Source organism: Silene latifolia, chromosome 2, assembly GCF_048544455.1.
Source record: "Silene latifolia isolate original U9 population chromosome 2, ASM4854445v1, whole genome shotgun sequence".
NCBI classification, from domain to species: domain Eukaryota; kingdom Viridiplantae; phylum Streptophyta; class Magnoliopsida; order Caryophyllales; family Caryophyllaceae; genus Silene; species Silene latifolia.
The window spans coordinates 153808438-153833283 of record NC_133527.1 but is presented as its reverse complement, the minus strand read 5'-3'; the positions used below and the strand labels follow the sequence as shown (position 1 = coordinate 153833283).

The 24846-nt window shown below is 35.5% G+C and overlaps 1 protein-coding gene and 1 long non-coding RNA gene across 2 annotated transcripts; one reads left to right on the top strand and one right to left on the bottom strand.

Moving 5' to 3' along the window:
• Positions 1-2867: 2867 nt before the first annotated feature.
• Positions 2868-5633, bottom strand: LOC141643148 (LEAF RUST 10 DISEASE-RESISTANCE LOCUS RECEPTOR-LIKE PROTEIN KINASE-like 2.4). Its single transcript, XM_074452188.1, has 3 exons — positions 4797-5633; positions 4365-4430; positions 2868-4210 (listed from the first exon to the last, which is right to left on the bottom strand). The coding sequence occupies exons 1-3, from the start codon at positions 5548-5550 to the stop codon at positions 3057-3059; spliced, it is 1974 nt and encodes a 657-aa protein (XP_074308289.1). The 5' UTR covers positions 5551-5633; the 3' UTR covers positions 2868-3056.
• A 5622-nt stretch (positions 5634-11255) lies between these two features.
• Positions 11256-11755, top strand: LOC141630774 (uncharacterized). Its single transcript, XR_012537551.1, has 3 exons — positions 11256-11325; positions 11423-11598; positions 11691-11755. It is a non-coding gene; the product is annotated as an uncharacterized LOC141630774 (long non-coding RNA).
• Positions 11756-24846: the final 13091 nt, after the last annotated feature.

Genomic DNA, 24846 nt, shown 5'->3' with positions numbered 1-24846 from the left:
GTCCATTTCATGATACAGAAATTAACGGTGGCAATGCTATTAAAGAGGTAGATAACGGTGTTAGGCTTGGGAAAACTGTTATGGTGGGAAGGGGTGGGAGAGGGGTGGTTGCCTGGTTGGGAAGTGGAGGGAGGGTTGAAAGGGAGAAACTTTGAAAAAAAAAAAATAGGTTTGGAAATGAAAGGGGTAAAATAGTAAATCATATCCATGAATGAGTAAATCATGTACATAAAAGAGCAATCTTATCTTTATTAATTCAGAAGACAATACTGAATGCATGATGCGCCACGTCATTTGTACAACTTTTTTTTTTTTTTTTGGAAATTCAAGTTATGGTGGGACCCGTTGGTGTGCAAAGAAATTAGTTCTTTAAATCGTCCGACAATACAAATATGCGACAATTTCCATCTTAGAAAAAATTCTATGAAATAATTTAATATAGTACAAGAATAAATGAAATTAATTGCGTATAAGCGGAATGCATTAAAATCGGAATAAATGAAATTAATTACAAATAATCGGAAAGAATTACATAATTAATAAAAAAATTACATAATAATGAAATTACATAATTACGAGAAGAAATTACATTTAATTACGGGAATGAATTACATATAATGCGAATAAATTACATAACTTGCATAATTTTTAAAACTAGATAGTACGATATATTTTTGAAAATAAAATAATCGTGACGGAATATTTACTTAAAGTAAAAAACTTGGCAACTTTTCTATCCGCCGCGCACACCGAAATGGTAGGTGACAATGATAGGCTACAGAGTAAATTTACACTCCAACAAGCATTTAAAGCTAAATTAAATATTTTATTTCGTTAAAAAACAAAATAAATTTATAAATTTATTGAAATATTTAAATTTACCAATTTTAAAAAATTATAAGACAAATGATTCAAAATTGTTCTAAAAAACATTTTTTTAAAATATAACACGATAATGACACAATTGTAAAACGTTAACATATGTTTTTTTTTTAAATAATCCTTTCAGATCTGTACATAAAGTCGTTCACACCGAGGATTTATTTACTTAGAGCAAAAATTATGGCAACTTTACTATCAATCGCGCACTCGAAACTCGGAAGATGACAATTATAGGCTACCGAGTAATTTCTACTTCGACAAGTACGTTTTATAAGCAACATTAATATCGTCATGTTAAATACACTTGAACCGTCAAACTTCAAATCATAAACTGCATGAAATCAGAGAATCAGTTATGCTGACATAATGGCATGTGCAGTTAATTAAGTGATGCAACAGTTACAGGAGTTTGCAAGGAGTGGAGTTGTGACTTAATGACAATAGTGGAGAAGTTAGGGTTACATTAGAGGTTATATATATATCGCTGATTTAGATCAACTATATAATTACAATAGAAATGCAAATAAAAAAAATTCATCCAAAAACATTAGTACCGGCCCAAATACATACCCGTACAATTTTGCACGGGTATCAAACTAGTATCCTTTTAGACTATTATTAGATTAGTTAGTCACATAAATAAATGAGTTACACCATCTTCTTCTCTTTATTGATATATTGCCTACTAAGTGTTTGATAAATTAACTAGCTAAAAAAATTTGCATTTTCTCTCTTTTATGTCAACCTACATATTTTATGATAAGTATACTCTCTCATTTATGTCAACCTACATATTCACCATTGTTTATAACCATAGTTTATGAATAGCCAACTAGCAGATTATTTGATAGCCTCACATAACTAGTTGCCATCTTTATGGGTAACTTCCCGCCTACCCTCAACTCTATCTTGTTTACTCCCTACACCAGCATCTCAACTGTCCCTTTCCATCATTTTCTACATCTCAGTCACTCGTGCACATGTCAAGAATTTTTTCATCACTTCAACATCGGATTCACATACAATGTCTACTGATCAACAGCTCCTCCGTGCGTGTTCTATCTTCACTGCTACTACAAGGACGCTTCTTCGCACTATACATAGAGCGCTTCCCTATCGTCATGTTCCTGTTTCCTTTTATGTTCCCTGCAGAAAATTATCTTCCGTTCTGGCATCGCGATCGCCAGTACCAATATCTGTGCGTAACTCGTTACGCGATATATGTACTTTACTAGCTAAATGTTAAGCTTAGATACAGGATGATATGTATGGTTTGTTTAATTTTATGATAAGTATATTGTTGTCAAAAAAAAAAAAAAGAATAGCGGTAATTAGGGAGTCTTAATTTGCAATTAGAGTCTTAATTAATTGTTAGTGTCCTAATTAGTAATAAATCAATAGCTTAGAATCGGGTCTTTACTAAACCGCCTCTCTAGGATTCGACCCGGCCTACACTATACTATACTACCTTTAAGTTGGGATTAGTTAAATGCAATTAGGCTTAAAAATAGTTAATTTGGTTAGGTAATTATCCTATCACCCGTCAATAAACGTTTTTGTGTATTTAGCACATAGAAGTGAAAGGATAAAAAACGATGGTCGTATTAGTGATCAACTGATGATTGTAGTGATGAAGGCGTTGGTGGTAGACCATGTAAATCGGATAACTGCCTTTTTCGACATTAATTTTGAGTAATTCTCAGGCAGGGTTAATCGAAGTTCACAACAAAAATCAAAAAAAATTCATCTTGGTTATTCTCACTCAGGATACAAATCAGGGGCCATGAGTTTCGGAACAACAGAGCCGGCAGAAATTTAAGTTGCTAGAATGCTAGGTCTAGTTAGTATTGTTTTCCCCTGAAACTTGATGCATTTATCTGTACTCAGAACTCAGAAGCCAAAACACCAAACTATTTTTTCACTTAATTATCAGCATTGTCTAACCAATTATTTTCTTTTGTTTTAATTGTAAACAAGCAAAACATGATACATGTAACTTCTCTGCATATTATTACAAAAACTTATATGAGACGGTTTTCTAATTTAGCCATGTGATTAAATGATTAAAACATGACTTGCGAACTGAAAATACATCTTGCTTATGAATTATGATGTAGGATACTTTTTGAAAACTAGAAATAATTTCTCGAAACCATGGATACAATATTTTGGGATCAATATTCATCTGAGAACTGATTATTGCGACCTAATCTCGACTGTTGTTGATCGTAAAAGCTGCTGATGCCGCCGCCATCTGCCCTGTGCTGTGACTGAAGCGACATTGACAAAGAAGCAGCGCGAGGAACTTGTAAAGATTCAGGTGTCCCTTCCAACATCTCCACCACTTTACTCATCGGCGGTCTGCGAGAAGGGTTAGTCTTCACACACCATAAACTCACTACTATCATCTTCCTCTGCATTTCCATTTCCTCATGAATCAATCCATTCTCAATGCTTGCTTCGAGCTGCTCATATATCCACTCAGGAAAAGCTTGCTCACTGCTAACTTCTCCTTCAACCTCAACTTTTCTTCGACAACCTACCATTTCGAGGACCAACATTCCATAACTATAGACATCTGACTTGTATGACACACCACCAAAACTCTTGAGGAATACCTCTGGAGCAATATACCCGATTGTTCCTCGAGCCTCAGACATGGATATGATACTGTCTTTTTGAGGGCACGACTTGGATAGCCCGAAATCTGAAATTTTCGGGCAGAAGTTTTCATCGAGAAGAATGTTGTGTGGCTTAATATCAAAGTGTAGTATCCTTGTGTTACACCCTCTGTGAAGGTACTCTAGTCCTCTCGCAACTCCAATTGCAATTTCAAATAGGGTTTCCCATCCAAGAGAATGATGGTGGTTATCGGAGTTGTCGCCCGTGTATAGAAACTTTTCAAGCGATCCATTGGCCATGAACTCGTAGACAAGACCCCGTCTATTCCCCTCGTAGCAAAACCCGAAGAGTTTGACAACATTGACATGGTTGGTATTTCCAATACTTGCAACTTCATTTATGAATTCCGCTCCTTCTTCTTTTGATTTGTGTAACATTTTAACTGCAACTGGAGTGCCATTTTGAAGAATTCCTTTGTAGACAGAGCCATACCCGCCTTCTCCGAGCTTGTCTTTGAAGGAATTAGTAATCTTCTTTAGATCATTGTATGTGTATCTTTTTGGACCTGAAGATCCATGACCTCTAAGGAAAGTCTCAACATTAGTTCTTCTTTCTCGTCTATCAACTCGGTCTTTCGATGAGTACCTCCTTCTAAAGAAGATTACTAGAAGAATAATCAGGCATATCCCTGTTACTGAAAAACAACCTGGAAGACAGTCGACGAAATATGGTGAATAGTGTCAGCCGTTACAAATAATGCCTTGAATAAACTTTTGAGTCGTCTTATAACAAGAAGCTCAGTTTGATAAACTAGATGAACATTGATGAATTGAGATAACGTAGGGATTTAGGTTCATTACCTATTAGTGCAACGTTGAGCTTAGTTAGACTGATTCCTGCAATTCTGCGTCCCTTGTTGATTGATCCTATTAGTTATGTTTCATTAGAGATACATATAAACAGATACGAGTAACATTTAACAAGTGTCGGCTAGTTTAGCTGGTAAGTCTTAGTAATAATTTTATATCTGTGACTAAATATTTAAAGCAATTACTCAATCCGTGTCGATCATTTGTTTACCTTTGGTTTTAGGACAAAGACAAGAAAAGAGGAGGGGATCATTTGTGGGCGGTGTCATTGAGTGACAAGTGGACAATAGATTATGTAGATGATCAAATTATCCTTCAACAATATTCCCAATATAAAAAGGTAAACAAATGAATGACAATACCCATTAATGAAAAAAGATAGTATACAAATGACCAGAAGGGAGGAAGTAGCAGAATTAGTACCTGGAAAAGGGCACTTGGATTCATCAGTACAAAAGCAAAAGAACTTATTTGACTTGAAATCATGTCCACATTGCCCTCCTGATCTAACGCACTCTCGACATAAACCATCATTCGCGTTCCATTTGAGCTCGAACCCATTCTTAGCCGAAAAAGGCATGTACTCTCCCGCTTTATCCATGGCTATTAAATCTGTGTTTTGAACAGGAAGAAAGAGTTTGTTTGGGCACACAACTTTTGACATGTTAAATTTAAGCATCAGTTTGTCAGTCAGGAAGCAAATTGGCAACGACTTCCCTCCACCCCACGGGCAAGAAAAATTCTTGCATTTTGAGGCACATTCGTCATATAGAAGGGTGATATTGGAATCTGAATTAGTGTACTGAAAAAGCGAGAAATCAATTGTAATGTTGACCAGAGTTAATGGACATCCAAACCCATCAGAGAAGTCTTGTCTAGCAACGTTCATGGTAGAAGATGTTAAATTAATGTGGGAGACATAAAATTTCTGGGATAAGATCATTATTTTATTTGTTTGATTATTTTGATCGCAGTCTAGGAGCTCGAATCCAGGGTGACCGCAATATTGAGGTCGACTTAGACCGTAAAAGGGGTAGCTTAACCCCTTTATGTTCCCACAGGTGAATGTTTTACTGCAGGCATTGAACTCGTCGCTTCGACGACATAGTGTTGCGGGAATAGTTGTTAATGTAAGGATAATGGTGATGATATGAAAAGAGAAAGTGAGATTATCCATGGAGGAGAAATGAGGGCTTAGAGATTTTTTGTCAAGTGTGAAATTTGTAGGCTAATATTTGCACTCTTAGCTGATAAATCATGTAATTTGAGGATAGTGATAGGGCGCCACCGGGTGACGCCCAATTTGGGCGCCACCCTCTCACATGGGGTGAGTGCGGGCCCCTTCAATAAAGAATGCTTGTGAGAGGGTGGCACCCAAATTGGGCGTCACCCGGTGGCGCCCTATCACTATCCATGTATTATTGATGCTCCTGTATTCAAATATTTATAGGGAATTGAGTGATTTTATTATAACATCCGTAACTTAGGGAGATTTAGGAGTTGTTTGATTGATGATGAACTTAATTTTCTTAGGAACCTACAATTTATGGGAATTAAAAGTTCCCTCATTCAATTCAGATGAATTTCGGAAAAGTGTTTGATTGTTCATGTAGGAATTAAATTCCACAGGAACTTATAATGACCAAAGGGGACTAGGTAAACAACTTCCCACATTTTCCAAAATTTATGACAACCAAACAACCCATATTTTTCAAAATTTATGGCAACCAAACAACCCATGTTTTTCAAAATTATGGGATTTTCCTTCCTCAAAAAAAAATTATGGAATTTTCCAATGCCTATGTTTTCTAAGTGGCAATCAAACTCCCTTACTCTTATATCTACTCCATCCGATAAACAAATAATTAGGACGGAGAAAGTATTAATCACTAGATCAGATGTTCAAGTAATGGTTAAATTGCCATTTTTTACAACAACTATAGATAGATTGAATGTTAACGGGTCAAATGTTAAAATCCCCTATTTAATAAAAGAATAGGCGAAATTCTAAATTTTTTCGCTTAAAACATATTTTCTAGAATAGGGCTTGGTATTTTTAGCATATACTATAGGTATGGACATGGTGGGTTTTAAATGGGCATAATCATTTATATTTAAATATTTATAACATTCAATATTTTACATTTTGCACAAATTTATCTCCGGTCTTTTTGTGATAAAGAAAATCTTTTTTTTTTCTTTAAAGAACATTTTATGATAAAAAATTCATTTGACTTTTTTATGATAAAAAGTTTCGGCTATAAAATATGTTATTGGTAAAGATTTGTAAAATAACAGTATTAATTTTTCGGTAAAAAAAACAATTTTCCAAAAATATACTCATTTCACTATTTCTGACATTTAAATTTTTATTTCTCAAATCAAAATGTAATGATGAGAAACATGAAAAATTAATGAATTGTCAATTCAAATTCCACAAATATAATAAAATGAAAATTAAAAGTCTACAGTTAACGTGCATATATTGCACGAGATCTATACTAGTATAAGTATTATTATCAATTAACAAACAACTACTCCCTCCATTCCATAATATGGGTCGTTTTAGATTATTTTACAGAAAATAAGAAAGTATTGGGATATGTTGTATTATTACTTATATGTTATAGATGCTCATTTATAAAATCAAAAAATTATTTTTCGGAATATTCAAACAACGTTATGCATAAATTTGCTGTAAACCATCTACATACAATGGCCATGGTGATCTCAATTATTTGATGTTCATGTCTAGAAGGCTATAAGGCTTTGTTATGCGGAAGCTCGTGTTGGGCCTCTGCTGTATCTGTGTCCACTGCTCATAATAGTACGGTATTGTCCGCTTTGGGCTAAGCCCTCACAGATTTACTCTTGGGCTACTTCCCAAAAGGCGGACATGAGTTTGCATCCTAACAAATCCTCCCCTCAAACCAAGGACCATCATCTTGACTCGTACATTGACCTCCATGGAGAACTTCAACTTCTCACACCCTACAACTCCAACTTTCTTCTAGACGCCCCTTAACATCACAAAGACTTAACCTCCCCTTAACCGACAACACCATGTGTCTCCCCAGGGGTCTACATCCTCCCGTCTCACGGTAACTACCCTGAGACCAATTTTGGTTCCACTAAGCCCCAGACGATCTTCTCTTGAGTGGCCTAGCCTCAGTCCACCCCACCGGGTCGCTGACGATCTTCTCTTGAGTGGCCTGCCGTCTCACAACTGTGAGACCAAATGTTGCCTCCACTAAGCCTCAGCCCTACCTCGCGTCTCTATGCTTCACCAACGTACCTCCCATGGACTTGAGCTTTGGAAACAGTCTGCCACATCGAGCTTATGCGTCCATGACTCGCGAATGCTATCTGTCCTGCACCCCAAGTGCTCCACCATTTGTACGTCATAGGGCCTACGCCCAAGTTTAACCCTGGGCTCTGATACTACTTGTTATGCGGAAGCGTGAATATCTCGTGTTGGGCCTCTGCTGTGTTGCATCTGTGTCCACTGCTTATAATAGTACGATATTGTCCGCTTTGGGCCAAGCCCTCACGGATTTACTCTTGGACTCTTTCACAAAAGGCCTCGTACTATTATATTCTATAGACACTTATAAAGATGATCTTCCATCTTTATTCTACCGATGTGGGACATTGATTTGCACCCTAACAGGCTTTATTAACTACTATAGAAACAAAAGCGAAAGCGAACAATTGAAAAGTCGATATTATATATGTGGACTAAAAGCGAAAGCGAACAATTGAAAAGTCGATATTATATATGTGGACTAAAAGCGAAAGCGAACAATTGAGGTTCACTACAGTAGCAATGAACTACTCCGTATTAGCTGCGGTACAAGCTCTGTGTTATCAAAGTCATTAAGCAATAATGAAAGTCGTTCACTCGTTATGGTTAGAATGGAGCCATGGAGGACCTACTGATATTAATTAAGAAGATTGTATTAACTGACTCGGTCAAATGTAAATCTTTCAAAGGTAGGTTTACTTTTAAAGCTAATATGAGTAAGGTTTATGATAGAGTTAACTAGTTTTGGAGCCTGTGAAAATCACGGGATCGTTAATAATTTATTGTTTTAATCAGCTTAAAGATTATGGACTATGAATGTTTATCTTCCAACAAATATTTAGGCGTTATTTTAAGTTCTCTTTATTGATTGAATGAATTAGAGTGTTTAGACCGACAAAATAAAATCTCAAAGTTGTTTAAGGTAGACAAATAGAGATATTGTGATAACACAAGAGATGATAATCGTAGACAAAAATATGACAATGTGTATAGGTAGTATAAATGAGGAGGGAAGCCAAAAATTCATCATATAAGAAAAAAGTGATGATATGCTAAATTCGTAGAATGTATTAATTATTAATAGGTATAAAGATGAGAGGAAACTAAAAAGTTTATTACATTTGCATTATTTTGTCACATTAAAATTTGTCATTTTAGGTGTCACTTAATTAAATTGTATAGATTTATTTATAGATGAGTGAATGAAATCAATGCCATGTAACTATAAATTGATAATCCACATCACATTAAAATTTACATGTTACATTTAATTAAATTTGTCATTTTAAGTACCCCTTTAATTAGATTGTATAGATTATAGATGGGGTTTTAGGGCCGTCGCATGAAACTTCATAGTGAAAAGAGTTGCATTTCAACTAATAAAAAGTTGCTTAAGGTAATATTTTTAAATTATGTGAGTATGTATCATCCTCCTGCAATTTGAAAACACAAAAATAATAAAAAATAAGATTCTAATTAATTCAATATACAATAAAGAAAAAAAGTAAAAAAATATTCTAGTTATCTATGTAAACTTTACTTACCAATTTTTGGAATAAAATGGAAATTTTGATTGTTATATGGTGAGGGAAAAGCAAAAAGATTATCATTAAATAAAAGTAATAAAGTTAAATAAATAGGTAAATTGATGACTAAAGTTATGAGAGGGAGATAAAAAGTTTGAATCAATTTTTTTTAATTTATTTTGTATGTTTAAGACTTTATATTTTTTAAATTTTTTTACTAATAAGCATGTGATACATGATAATAAAAAATGAATTTTTTTATGACACATGAGTTAGTGAGATGACTTAGTGAAATATTTAGTCTTGCATTTTTATAATATTGTACTTTACATACCAATTTTTTGAATAACATGGAAATTATGATTATTGTTATATAATGGTGAGGGGAACGCAAAAAGATCATCATTAAGAAGATAATAAAGTTAAATAAATAAGGTAAATTGATAACTTTAAAAGGTTTGCATCAATTTTTTTTTTTTTTTTTTTTTTTTTTGTGTTTGCAACTTATATTTTTTAATTTTTTTTAAAATTTATGAATGAGGTGAAATATAAAGTTTTGTTTGTCATGTTCAACTCAAAGCGGGTAAGAATAGAAACTATACATATATGAAAATTAAAGGGTTAAACAAATAAAAAAAATGGAAAAAATAATACAATAGGCGAAAGTAGTAACTTATTACAACATAACAATAAAGCGGCGTTCACATTAAAGAAGATCATGACATTAAATCCTATAAAACACAACAAAATAAAGAAGTTAGACTTAATTTACTAATAGAAATGTTAAAAAACCATAAAAAAAATCAATACCAAGATATACACAAAAGATATGTAATTTCACTTAAAGAGATGAAGTATATATATATATATATATATATATATATATATATATATATATATATATATATATATATATATATATATATATATATATATATATATATATATATATAGATTGAATCATGTGAGGCACCCTTCTTAGGGTGAGGCGGCTGGACACCTTCTAAACCATTAGATCTAAAAATTATAGACTCACCAGATGATGCCACGTGTCCCCTATATAATTCTAATTAATTAACGCACCAAGTTCATTTACTCAACCCCGACAATTCATTTACTTCGTCCAACTTCTCTCTCTACAATTCATCGTCAACTGAGCTCCATTTTCAGCTCCAAGTTCGCCATTATCAGTGAGCTTTTCAACCGCCATTATCTGAGCTTCCCGACCGCCATTGTCATCTTGAAATTAGGTAATTTCGATCAACTAATCTTCATTTCGATTCATCCTTCTTTCATCCGTATCCATCACACTAATTTTCGATCGACTTATTTAATTTGCTAAATTAAACCTCAACTAGTTTAATTACTCATTTCTTGTGTTTCCTTTTACCGTTATCATCATCTTCGTCGTTGTAATTCTTTGTGGTATAGCTTTGCTTTAGTTAGGGGTTAGGGTTTTGCTGATTATTATTTGTTGGTTTCATTGTTTACCACATGTTTGATCATGTTCAATTATCGTATCTATTAAGCTTTTAATTGATGGTGATAAATTAATGATATGGATTACGTGCTTTTGAGTTGAGCAATTGTTGTGTGAGTTTTTATTGAGTCGCCCTTTGCAGCTTAGAGTGTTTGGCAAACACGGTTTTTTCACCGGTGTAAACCACATGGTTCAATACAGGTAAAAGTCGGATAAAAAGCTGTAAATTCCTCATTGAGTTTTGACAGCGTCTTGAACCTGGACCTATGGGTAAGCCAGATCAACTACCCACTGGCAAACAAATTAGTAAGTGTGAGTTTCTGATTACGGAGAGTGATTTTGATTTATCGAGGCGGAATGTGCTAATCTTAATTCAGATTTTGATAGTCTTATAATGGTTGTTATTCAATCGGAATCGAATGAATTTCGCTCTGTACCAAGTTTTTTTGGGGAGGATTATGATGCGCTACATGTGCTCCTAGTTATTTGATACGCTTAAGGATGAGCTCATTAATGGTGCTTGCTGACTTTTGTTATACGAGTGTACTGACTTGTCTTTGTTTTAACCCGCAGTTAACTCCTATACCTGGTGCCTGGCCACAGAAGCCAGGTTCCGCCACTTTTCCTTTCTTTGGAGTTCAGGTAGTGTCTTAAGAGTTACTATTTGTACTCCTTTATTTCTCAACCTCTTTACCAACGCGTGAAGTTGGTTCTAATTATTACATCCGTCTACTTCCAGCCTGTCATTGTTGATGAGAAGGGTAATGAGATTGAAGGCGAGTGTAGTGGATATCTATGTATCAAGCATTCATGGCCTTCAGCTTTCCGTACTTTATATGGTGATCATGAAAGATATGAGACAACATATTTCAAGCCATTCCCAGGTTATTACTTCACCGGTGATGGCTGTAGAAGGTACGCTTGCATTTTTGTCAGCTCGAAATTTGAAATGAGACCTGGCTTTTGTTTCACTTGTTGATGGTGGAACAATTTCGTGTGTTTATCAGGGACAAAGATGGTTACTACTGGCTCACTGGCAGAGTAGATGATGTTATCAATGTCAGGTATGGTGGTGTCAAATTATGTGGTTTCATATGCCTATGATCTATGTTACTCGGACTCGGCTTTGTCATCGGATGTGAGTGCGTGTCGTGGTCTCACAATCACAATTAGTGTTTTTGTCATATCGAAAGGAGCATCTTGTTATGATCATAATTTGATTTTATGTGTACTTTTGTCATACGAGTATAAGTTGTTATTTGTCTACTTTCATATCGGATTTGGCCATTGTCGTCTATTAGCTCAAAAGGTAGAGCAATGTGTTATTGCACATGGTGTGGGTTCGAGCCCCACATAGACGAACATATATAAAGCACTAGTTACACTTTGTAGTAACATTAGTTGTTCTATGTGGTAACAATAATTATCGAACAAAGTGATGCTTTTTTTGGTGAAATGTTAATTTCTTTATTAGATTTTTTAGGACAATTAAGTACAAAGACCATTGTTTTACAAGGAAGCACAACCACATCACATGGATGTCAGTCAGCTATAACTCACTACTGCATTCTAATATCAACTTTAGTACACCATTCACTATCTACTCTATGCTTAGTATTCCATAATTTACGATTACCCACGGAACGGATGAGCTGTTGAACCTGCCCTATGACAACTGGGTGAGGTAGCACCATTTCCTTCCCGCATTTATTCCTGACCCACCAGACGTGGTAGTACAGAGCCAAGATTGCAGCTATGATCAGCTGCTTCTTCATCAAGGATTTCATTTTAAGCTTCCTGCACCAGTCCAGAGTACCATGCTCAGGTATGTCCACACCCAGCCAGTCCCCTATCCCCTGCAAGCATCTGTTACTGAAAGAGCATAAGAAGAACAGATGTTCACTTGTCTCAATAGCGTTACTACAGATATCACAGTTCCCGTCAATAAGTAGCCCATGCTTGATCAATCTATCCTTAGTCAAGAGTCTATCCTTAGCATATAACCAGGCAATGAAATTGTGCTTAGGTAAAGCCAACCTATTCCAGACCACATGGTACCAGATCTTCTTCTCAGGGTCTCCCATGAGCCATTGATATCCTATAGCCGTAGTATATCTCCCATTATTAGATCCCCAGTCCCATTCACATACCCCCTTTAATCTGATCTTTGACTTTGCAAATTTGTCTCCATGTCCAGCTTGAGTTCATAGTAGGTTGGTAGCTATTCCAATCCTGTTGCTTGATATAAACGTGGCTAACCCATTTTATCCATAGATGGTCAGCCTTACAGGCTAACCACCATGTATATTTAGCAATCATGGCCACGTTCCAGACCTGGCTGTTAACAATGCCTAGCCCACCTGCAGTTTTATCAGTGCACACAGTTTCCCACGCCACAGGGGGAGCGAACAAAGTGATGCTAGCTAAGAATAACACTAGTTATTTGATAATGTAACATTGTTTCGTATATATAATAACACTGTTTATTTGATAAAGTAACACTTATGTTACATATATTGATAATAGAAGCTCATGTAGGAATTGAACCTACATCCTTTATGCAATTGCACAAATGCTCTACCAATTGAGCTAATGAGCTAGTTTAGTAGAAACTGAATATTCTACCAACACACTACAGTTGATGTAATGGCCACAATATAAGTTTATAAGTCACCACTTCACCTGAGTATTCGAGTCATATGTTTCTCATGTTATTCCAAAGAGCATGTAGTGTTATTCCAAAGAGCAAAAAAGGTGATTTTAAGACCAAGTTTCACAAAACAAGCTCTAAGATTCACTGAACAAAATCTGAGATTCACAAAACAAAGTCGGAGATTCACCGAATAAAGAAAAGAGCAAAAAAGGTGATTTTAACCACTTATGATGACCAAGTTTCACAAAACAAGCCCTAAGATTCACTAAATAAAGTATGAGATTCACAAAATAAGGTCTGAGATTCACCAAATAAGGAAAAGAGCAAAAAAACGTGATTTTAACCACTTATGATGACCAAGTTTCACATAACAACCTCTAAGATTCACTGAACAAGGTCTGAGATTCACAAAACAAAGTCTGAGATTCACCTAATAAAGAAAAGAGCAAAATAGGTTATTTTAACCAATTATGATGATCAAGTTTCACAAAACAAGCCTTAAGATTCACCGTATAAGATATGAGATTCACAAAATAAGGTCCGAGATTCACCAAATAAGGAAAAGAGCAAAAACGTGATTTTAACCACTTATGATGACCAAGTTTCACAAAACAAGCTCTAAGATTCACTTAACAAGGTCTGAGATTCACAAAACAAAGTCTGAGATTCACCTAATAAAGAAAAGAGCAAAATAGGTGATTTTAACCACTTATGATGATCAAGTTTCATAAAACAAGCCTTAAGATTCACTAAATAAGGTATGAGATTCACAAAATAAGGACTGAGATTCACAAAATAAGGCAAAGAACAAAATAGGTGATTTTAACCACTTATGATGACCAAGTTTCACAAAACAAGCTCCCAGTTTCACCGTACAAGGTCCGAGATTCACAAAACAAAGTCCGAGATTCACCTAATAAAGAAAAGAGCAAAATAGGTGATTTTAACCACTTATGATGATCAAGTTTCACAAAACAAGCCTTAAGATTCACTAAATAAGGTATGAGATTCACAAAATAAGGACTGAGATTCACAAAATAAGGCAAAGAACAAAATAGGTGATTTTAACCACTTATGATGACCAAGTTTCACAAAACAAGCTCCCAGATTCACCGTACAAGGTCTGAGATTCACAAAACAAAGTCTGAGATTCACCTAATAAAGAAAAGAGCAAAATAGGTGATTTTAACCACTTATGATGATCAAGTTTCACAAAACAAGCCTTAAGATTCACTAAATAAGGTATGAGATTCACAAAATAAGGACTGAGATTCACAAAATAAGGCAAAGAACAAAATAGGTGATTTTAACCACTTATGATGACCAAGTTTCACAAAACAAGCTCTCAGATTCACTGAACAAGGTCTGAGATTCACAAAATAAGGTCTGAGATTCACCAAATAAGGAAAAAATATGCCCACAGGACACAATTGTGACTGAATTGAGACATTAATGCTCTCTAGATTGTAGACTAATTACATCACAAAATTTTCGCATCAAAATCAGGGCTTTCTCCCTACTAAAAGCCTCGTGTATTCTACCACAACACAAACGATTATCAACGACTCGACAACTATATAGAGCCCAAGCAGCAGGTTCACAGCAATCGGTTTGGTTGCTCGATATAATCGCTGGGTGATTTCAAGACTAACCGTAAAGCAAGCAAGAAGACTAATTATGGACAAAATTTAACAACTCAAAATGCAAAATTAATCGCTAATCATACGTGTTAAGGACTTCACAAGCAACTCATGGCTGAAATAACCAGCGGGTAACTCCGAGTGTCAGCATACTGGAATGAAATTGATTGCCCGTTTGGGAGAGGGTGGCCACCATTGACAAGGCAATCGTTGTAATTGATACGCTTGAAGATGCGAGGGTCAATGAGACGAGCGAGCTAAATCGACCACAAAGTGGATGTGTATGTTAGAAATGTCACAACCCGAGACACAGTATTGATGATTTCAACGGTGTAGGTGGGTATGCTTGGAGGAAGAGGGGCTCCAGGACTTTGGGTGACAATGATATCGGATTCGATGCACTTGTTGGTATCTCCCCGAAACGAGTGGCTTGTCAACTGGTCTTTTTGGAGCTATTACACAAAAGAAGGTAAAGGGGAAAAGGTTGTTTAGTGAAATGAGGAAAGGAAATACTGGTCAATTAAAGGCATACAGAGAACATTAAACTAATTAAAAGAATGATGCAGCCAATGTCTTTTACACGGTCAATAGAAGGATTCTTCGGACACAATTAGCATTTTCAAGGTGAGAAAAACAGAAAAGCAAAGCCAATAGAAAGCAATGTCTTTGAAGTTAGCTACGCAACATGTTCATCAAAGACACCAAATTCGACAAATTTCAGTGTCGTTTCCCTCAATTATACAAATAAATATCATGATTAAACTAATAGTAACAATGAACATCAAACTAACAAGTACAGTAACAAATCTCAAACACGAATCACAAACAACGATGATCACATTTCAAATCATCGCTCTTTGAATCACGATTCTAAACTCGCGAATAAAACGATCATCAAACAAGCAAAAATCAACACAAGAACAAAAATCAATGCAAAATTAATTACGAAATCGCTCAATTTGATCAAATTCTAACCTTATATCATCACTTTATTATTGAATTAACAAAATTATATGAATATATTCAATTTTTATCAAAAACATGAAATTACCTTCAAATTAATCAAATAAAAGCTTCTGAAACTGATCAAATCACGATATTATTGTTGTAGCTTGTTGATCGGCAAATCATTGTAATTGGAATCTACTGGACAATCGCTAAAATTGATTAGTTTATGGATCATATTTGGGTTTGATGGCTAAAATTGATGAATCGTTGTAGCTTGTCGATGTAGAATATTTGAGTCGTTGTGTTTGTGTGTTTATTTTAAATATATAAAATATTTGGGCCAAATTTTCAGCCCAAATTTAATGACTCACGCACTAACATCCGCCCCAATCTAATGAAGGAATTTGGTGAGGCCGGCCGCCTCGCCATAATGAGGTGCCTCACCGGATCCGGCCTCTATATATATATATATATATATATATATATATATATATATATATATATATATATATATATATATATATATATATATATATATATAGAGGTGGGATCAGGTGAGAACGAACATTCGGTGCAAACCGTGAGAACAACCCTCACCCCTTAGATTAGAGTAATTTTGCGGCTGAGATTGTTTCAATTAAATCCAATTTTCAATTAAAACCAAAGAAACCATAAGCTCCTTCCCCCTACTTCCTTCGTTAGTTCACCATTGTTAACGGCAAGTCAGCCATATACTAACACCATCACCATCTGCTACTTCACCTATCACAAAGCAACTCCGGTAGCCTCCACTAACACCAACCATAACAGCCGCTACTGACACCCATACTGACAGCCTCCACCGCATTTTCACCATAACCCCATAATCCGTAACCACCCTTAATCGCCCCCATCAATCCGTCATTAATCATCACCTACCGTCGCCGCCGACGATGACCAAAGAACACCGATGAACAACCGGATAAAATTGCCGGTGTTGACGGCTTGACGCAACTCCAGCGACTATCCCTGACCGTATGTACCCTAATCAATTTGGTAAACGACTGACGGAAAGTCGCCGACGACAACTACCACACCCCCTCCCTTACTAGGTTTCCCGTCTAGTCTCCACTCAACACACCCCCGGTCTGTATCCCCATCTACCATCACCCATCGCCTATCAGCGCCGTTGACGATAATCACCAGCAACGCCTCAGAACCACCGGCGAGCATCCGCGACGCCGCACAACTATATTTGTTCATTCTCACTCTCTCACGTCCCGACACCGAGTTCGAATCACCTTCAATCACCTTGCGCACCACTGGACGAACATATCGTCTTCGACACCACCTTTGCTTTCTCCTTCCAACCATCATCACTTTGGGCTACAAAATCAATTTACACTACATGAAATTAATGTGTCTGATTGCTATATTAATGTATCTCAACCCAAATTTTATGTACCTAGAAATTAATTTTGTGTATCTATGTTAGACACATTAAAATTGCGAGTGGATACAAAATAAACTAGTGTAGATGCATTGAAACAGCCTGGAAATCAACGAAGGGGAGGAGGTGAGGTAATTGTGTCGGGGACTGTAATTGTAATTTGATCATGTATGAATTCATTTCTTTGGTGGAGATCAATTATGGATTTCTTGGTCTTGATAATGGGATGCATCAGGGTATTAAATCAAAATCGCGACACCAAAACACAGCCGTTTTATAAAGGTTTGCCGTATTTTGAGGAGATATTGGCTGCAACTTACAATGTTAGGCTGCAACAAACTATAGTGCTGCAATGACCTAAACTAAGATTTTATCTTTGGTTTGCACTTTATCATAAATCTGCATTGCTCTTGATTACATACTAATATAAATATTTTGTTCATGATTTAAGATTAAGGACAGTGAATTATATACTCGAGATGGGTCTGTTGATGTCAATGGAAGCCTGTCCCGAAAAGCAAAACAGGAAGTTGGAAAGCCTGCCTGTTCATAATTGGTAATAACATCTCTTAAATGTATTCAGTAATTCCATAGTTTAGACTTTAGAACCACATTGTTTAGTATTCCATATATTTTATGTGCAGGTACAAAATGTTGTACTGTCAGTGTCATGGTGGGCCGGCGGCGGTAACCGGCAACTTGTATCTATGATAATGTACATTAAATTAATAGCTAGATACACAACATTAGTCGTTAGGTACATAAAAAATTAGTGTATATTAGTTGTCGTCGATCAGTTTTACCAGACGCCACGGGTGCATAGCCGTGACCAGGGCCGATCTTGGAGAAAAACTTCCAAATTAAACAAAGCTCGCAAAATTACCTTAGTGTTAGAATCATGACACAAATGGTTCAACCTCCCACCTTATCATTGTCACCCAACCCGGCCATATCGCCTGAGCACGGGCCACCTTGCCGGAGTACAGCGCATCTTACACCATTTTTAATGTACCTACTAGCTAATTTTGTATATCAATGATTCAATAATGGAAACATACATTTAAATAGTGGTTACAATTTACAAACATCAAATAATACTGGTGATGGTGTGCGGCACAACCCACCGCAAAAAAAAAACAAACTCAACCAGAAATCGCCAACGAGTTCTCCCATTAAGACGTCGACATAGCCTGAATAAAAAATGGCGGCTTCGGTTGTTGATGCCGATGTCGACTTAGGGGTGGTGGTGGTCGTGGGTTGAAGTGTTGTTGTTGTTGATGATTTCATGTGTTGTCGGCGTAATTTGGTGGTCGCCGATGATGAATGGTGGTTGGGTGGTCATGGACTCAGGGAGTCGGGGGTGAGTGATAATTGGGAATGACAGGTGTGTATTTGGTTAAAAGAATAAATTGTTGCCTTAGTATTGTGTTTCACGGAGTATACTTTTATAAAGTTATAATTGAAGAACGTTCTCACTTTTTGCACCGAGTGATCGTATGCACCGGATCCTAAATCTATATATATATATATATATATATATATATATATATATATATATATATATATATATATATATATATATATATATATATATATATATATATATATATATAGTCGGGATCCGGTGAGAACCCCTAAATATTTGAGGATTGAGTAACGGATACAATATCGCGCAATAAACTAAACAATATCACTTAAAAAAAAGGTAACAAAACAAACACGCACGCCTTTTGAAATTCATAACCGCGCGTCAGTTTTTTCGACTTCTCACTTTCTCTCTCTAAAAACTCAAAAAACCACAAAAATTCCCGATTATTAAAGCGAATCAACAACAATTTACGAGGAAATACTAATCATTGTTCAATTCAATTGCATTTTGACTGGAAATCGGGTACAATTTCTGTCTTAATTCTCTCGAGGACTTCAATTTTAGTGAAATCATTGTTAAAATCGAGTATTTGTTAGTTTAAGTATCAAAATTATTGATAAACTTCGTTAATTTCCAATAATTTTCATATAATTGTACAACTTCATAGTTGTTAATTGAATGTTTTTCTGTTACAGTTGAAATTACATATTTTCCTCTTTAAATCTGCTAAATTAGCGTTGATTATTGTGCGACTGCGAAAAATTAGGGTTCGACATTGTTCGAAGTTCAAAATTAGTATTTCGTATTGTTTTTATCAATTAAGAATAGGTTTTAACCTATTCAATGAAGAAATTTATGTTTAAACACTGTTCCATTGTGATATTCAAAGTTCAACATTGTTTATTTGTTAAAACTTAGGGTTAAAACTGGTTAAAAAACTGTTTAATATATTAAACCGTTTAATTATTCGTTTAAACACTGTTCGATTGTGAAATTGAAAGTTCAAAATTGTGTATTTGTCAAAATAACGGTTGCAAATGGTTTGAATCGCGAAAATTAGGGTTAAACGTTTGGTTAAATGTGAACGAGTACAGTTTCATAACACTGAATTGAATTTGTTTGACAATGAGGTCCATGAATTGAAAGTTTCATTCGATACAATGAGTAACGTTGATATATGTGTTGGCAATGAGAAAGACAAACTTGTAATATTGTTACTTGTATGGTCTGATATTGAATCTGAATATTAGTGGTACTCAATCTTCATGAATTTTGTGTAGTTCTATTATTGATAGTGTTTACAGAAATACGAAACTGTATACTCCTTTAAAAATAGTTATTACCAGTGACATACAATAGTGATGTTGTTTTGAATAAGGTGTGAAATTATTTCTAATGAAGTGTGATATTGATTCAGCAGAATGGACTTGACAGCTTCTAAACAACCTGAAAAAACATATAGGAGAAAGAGGAAATCAAAAAATGATGAGGTTGAACAACCAACCAAGAGGTCAAAAAATGGTAATGAAAATAAAAGTAAAGCTGACGAAATGGTGTTACAGGATGAAGTTGAAGAGCATCCTGCCGTCAACAAAAAAAGGGCCAACCATCAACAAAGAAATCAAAGACTGATAGAAACAAAGATGCCGAATTGGTGGTACAGGATGCGAGAGGTAGCGACTGAGATAAAAAGAAGAAGGTGCAACCATTTCAAACTAAATGTAGGCCACCGAAATTGGTTGAGTTGATTGCCAACTTAAATGAAGAACAAAAGAAGGCTGTTTCTGATGTTGGCTTTGGTGGATTGTTAGAGTTGAAACTAACAAAAATTCCACATGGAATTCTGAAATTGCTGCTGAAGGCATTTGATCACACAAGCAACATGTTCAAAACAAAAAAAATTGATTTTTTGTTGACGAAAGACGATGTGCATGACATATTTCAACTTCCTCGACAAGGTCGGAAAGTGGACGTCGCTCACATGGGAAACACCACTGCTGTGACATACACAAAGCTGAAAAATGCATGGAGGGCAAAGTTTGGATTGGAGAGTACTTCAGCTCCATTTATGGTCAAAGATGTTCATGAAAGACTGATGGAATGTAATGATGCTGGAGATGAATTTACAAAAATGTTTGTAATTTACAGCATGTCTATTTTCCTAGCACCGTCTTCAAATAAATCTCTGGACTTGAAACTGGTAAAGGCTGTTGAGCATGTGACAAGGATAAGCCAATTTGATTGGTGTGAATACGTATTTGAGGAAATGGTTAGAAGTGTTAGGGTGTTCAAAGAAGGGGGAAAGTCAACTGTCAGTGGATGCGTAATAGTTCTTATGCTAGCATATATGCATAGGTTCGATTTCAAGGGCGATGTTTTGGAACACACTTTACCACTCATCCAACATTGGGACGATAAAAAATTGTCAAAGAGAGTGGATGATGAGAAAAAAATCAGGATCTTTGGGGAATGCTCCAATATCAAAGATTCAGTACCCCATCTATCAGCAACAAGAAGTCCCTAAAAAAACACCATATTCTTCAGCAGCTCCAGAGATATTACTGACTCAGACGTCTGATCATGAAGTTGAAGTAGAAACAAAAGAGGGGTATATGATGGTGAAGTTGCCTAGTGGTGTTGAAACTGATGAACAAATCAGAGCAAGGGCAATGGATGTAAGCACTAATGAAATAAATTCCTATATGATAATTATTTTAGCTATGATATTAAAATATTATTGTGATATTGTTTTTGAACTAGTGTGATATTGTTTTGAGTCTGCTGTGATATTATTATGATATTGATATTGAATAAAAGCATTTGCTATCTGATAATTATTTTAGATATGATATTGTTTGATATATTGTATGATATTGTGATATTGTTAATTGATAATTGTGATATAGTTTAGAAAAGCAAATGATATTGAATAACAGATTGTTGTGATATTGATTTAAAAATTGTTATGATATTGTTTTTACACTATTGTGATATTATTTGTAGTAGGCTGTGATATTGTTATGAAAGTTGATATTAAATAACCTTATTATTACGTCATATCTTCTTATTATCAAAGAGTCTATTTTAGTGTTTAATATATTTATTTTGTAATTTGGCAGCGTGCTCATGAAATTTATCTACGTATGAAGAGGGACAATGAATTGTTCATAGGTAGGTATGTACGTAACATGAGAAAATTGATCACTATGAAAGCAAAAAGTTCAATGGGTGAAGTAAGTACATCTACACAATCTGGTGCGAAGGTAGATGGTGCGGAAGATGTTGATCCTAAAGAACATGCTGCTGCTGAAGAAGAGGTTGAGAATCCTGAAAACAGTACAACGGAGACTCAAACGCTGCCTTTCATGAAAGATCTTGGATATCATAACTTGATGGACATGTTGATAGCGAGGTCATATGAAATGAAGAAAGCAAAAAAAGGGATGCCATCATTTGATGTTTGGACTGAAATGTTGAAAGTGCAGTACAAGGAATTGAACAAAAAATACGGTGGATGTACGGATAAAGATCTTCAGAACAATGATGATGACTTGGCATGTGATGACAAGCAACAGGATGATGATATTAATGATGTTACTAACTTGGACAGTGGTGATGATGAAGACCAAGATGATGGACTGGATAATGAATTCAAAATTGAATGATGTTATATCCAGTATTGGTGTAGGAGTAGGAAGTCCCGTTGCAGCGGAATTCAATGAAGAGTTGAATCGTGATACACTTAATCAAGAAGGCGTTGAAAAAGAGTGTGGAAAAATAAATGAGGAGACAGATGTGTTGACACAGCTTGATGAAGGTGTAATCAATGTTGGTTTAGGAGGGAACAAGACTGTTGAGGAGGGTAACACAGATAAACCAAATGAGGACATTGAAAAAGAGGTTTAGAAAATGAATGAGGAGGCTGCAAAAAGGGATGGGAATACAACAAATGTTGAGAACGTAACAAATGTTGAGGAGGGAATTGGAAAAGATGTTGAGGAAAATGTTAACAATGTACCAACTGTTGAGGACCTAAATACTAAGAACCCATGCACAGAAGGCAGTAGAAAAGAGGCTGGGGAGAAGAATGATGATAAAAGTGTGGGGTCTCATATGAAGGAGGTTGTTCCAAATGTTCAGTTGGAAACAGAGAGAACGTGGAGCATCAATGACTATTTGTTGCACGCAAACAACATGAACAAAATACCTGAATCGGCAGATATGGTACCTCATAATTTGGGGTGTACTATGGACTGTGGTTTGCCGGACAGGGATCTTTGCACTTGTCTCGAGATTTCATGGTCGACAGGACCATTTATTTGAGACTGTCTTGAAGCGTCGGAAGGAAGTCATGGATTATTGCTTCCTTACAGATCATGCGATTAAGAAGACGTAAGTTTATTTTTTGAATGTAAGACATTAATTAATCTACTACATAAAAATAATTAAAAAACTAATATGCTAATTTTTTTGGAAAATGGTACAGAGAGATTGTCTGTGACTTTGGTATTTACCATTCCATACCAAAGAGCGATATTGAGTCTTTGTTGCCTGACACTAAAATAGAAGCAGTGGTTATTGAGGCTTGGGCAATATTGCTCAATCAGTTTGAAATGGCGCCAAAAGATAGCAACAGACCGACAAGGATTTTCTATGGCCTTTCCCACTCGGTATGGAAAACATAAACTTCATGTGTTCCTTGTGTTTTAAATTACGTGTAAAAATGTGTCAATACGACTAATCAATTCTGTTATAAACAAACAGGGTGGTATGGAGAAAATCTTACTTATAGATGAAGAAGATGTTGATGAACCGACAAGACCAAGGAAGACGTATGGAGGACATGGGATATGTGGTCAAATCAATATAAACACCACCGAATTTGAATTGAGATATGGTAAGAATTTAAAAGTATTTTTAGTTCGAATCTTTGTTAAGTTAATTATCCGATCTTTATTAAGTTAATTATCCGATATTGTCGTAGTAAGTATTGATATTGTTTCTTAAATCAGGTAGCTATTTTAGTTGTGATATTGTATTATATATTCTGTGATATTGTCACTCATTACTTGTGATATTGTATGCTATGGTCTGTGAATGACAGTGTTATTTTCTATAAAATATTTCTATAGGTGTTCATACCTTTGCTATATCAAGACCACTACATTTGCGTCTGTATTGACACCAAGAGGGAAAAAATGTTCTACTTGGACAACCGAGAATATGATCATTTTGAGGACGAGGAGCATGTACACCTTGCTCATTTAACTGTAAGTACTATATTTAAAAATAAGAACTAAGGATATAATGCTTTTGTTAGCTAAAGATTGAAATTTGATAGTTATTTATTATAAACATAAACAGGGAGCTGTTTACGGGCACTATCTCAACAGTAAAAGTTATGAAAGTGGGGCGAAAGTACAGGACTATGTGCTGACAAATGTCGCCTTTGATTGGCAAACAAAAGAGTTGAACCTGGATTGTGGATTATTCATGATGTTCCACTTGATGTTTTTTGTGGGTGAAGATTTTAAATGTGAACTGAATGATGAAAAGAAGAGGCAGTTGTATAGGGGGGAGATTGCAGCAACGCTTGTGTTGAGCGATTTAAATAAATGTAGGAGTCAGGTCCTGAGGAAGGTTACAAACCTTAATGCAATCAAAGGGACACTGTTTCCTAAATTACTAGCAAAGAGGAAAGCAGTAAGTAAAAAAAAAAGAGGGAAAGGTGGGAACAAGAATATTCAAACTCCTGTATCCAAAAAAACAGGTTATTTTTCTTCAACACTGAATTATTTTCATTATATATAATCATTATATATTCAAATAAAAAAAATAAATATTTTTGTAGTTGTGGTAGAAGATGGTTCTGCCAAAGGTGTGGTGGGAAGCGAGGGGAGGGGGAAATCGGATGGCCTTGGGAGCACATACAACCGTGGTGTGGCGATTCTAACGTGGAGGTCGTCTCAAGGTTTATGAAGGCTAACAAATCACTGTGTGCAAAGATGTTGACCATGAGGAAACAAGTGCTTGACTACGCCTATTGGACGACCACGCTTTCCCATTAGAGTATGTTTACGTGATATCTTTTTCTTAAAGAGTGTGATATTGTTTTCAGAGTAGT

Excerpts from the sequence above, each read along its gene's own strand:
- LOC141643148 (XM_074452188.1), bottom strand. The coding sequence starts at position 5,550 with ATGGATAATCTCACTTTCTCTTTTCATATCATCACCATTATCCTTACA. Across the intron at positions 4,431-4,796 it reads ATCCAAGTGCCCTTTTCCAG|GATCAATCAACAAGGGACGC; the intron begins GTACTAATTCTG and ends CATAACTAATAG. Across the intron at positions 4,211-4,364 it reads GCTCAACGTTGCACTAATAG|GTTGTTTTTCAGTAACAGGG; the intron begins GTAATGAACCTA and ends ACTGTCTTCCAG.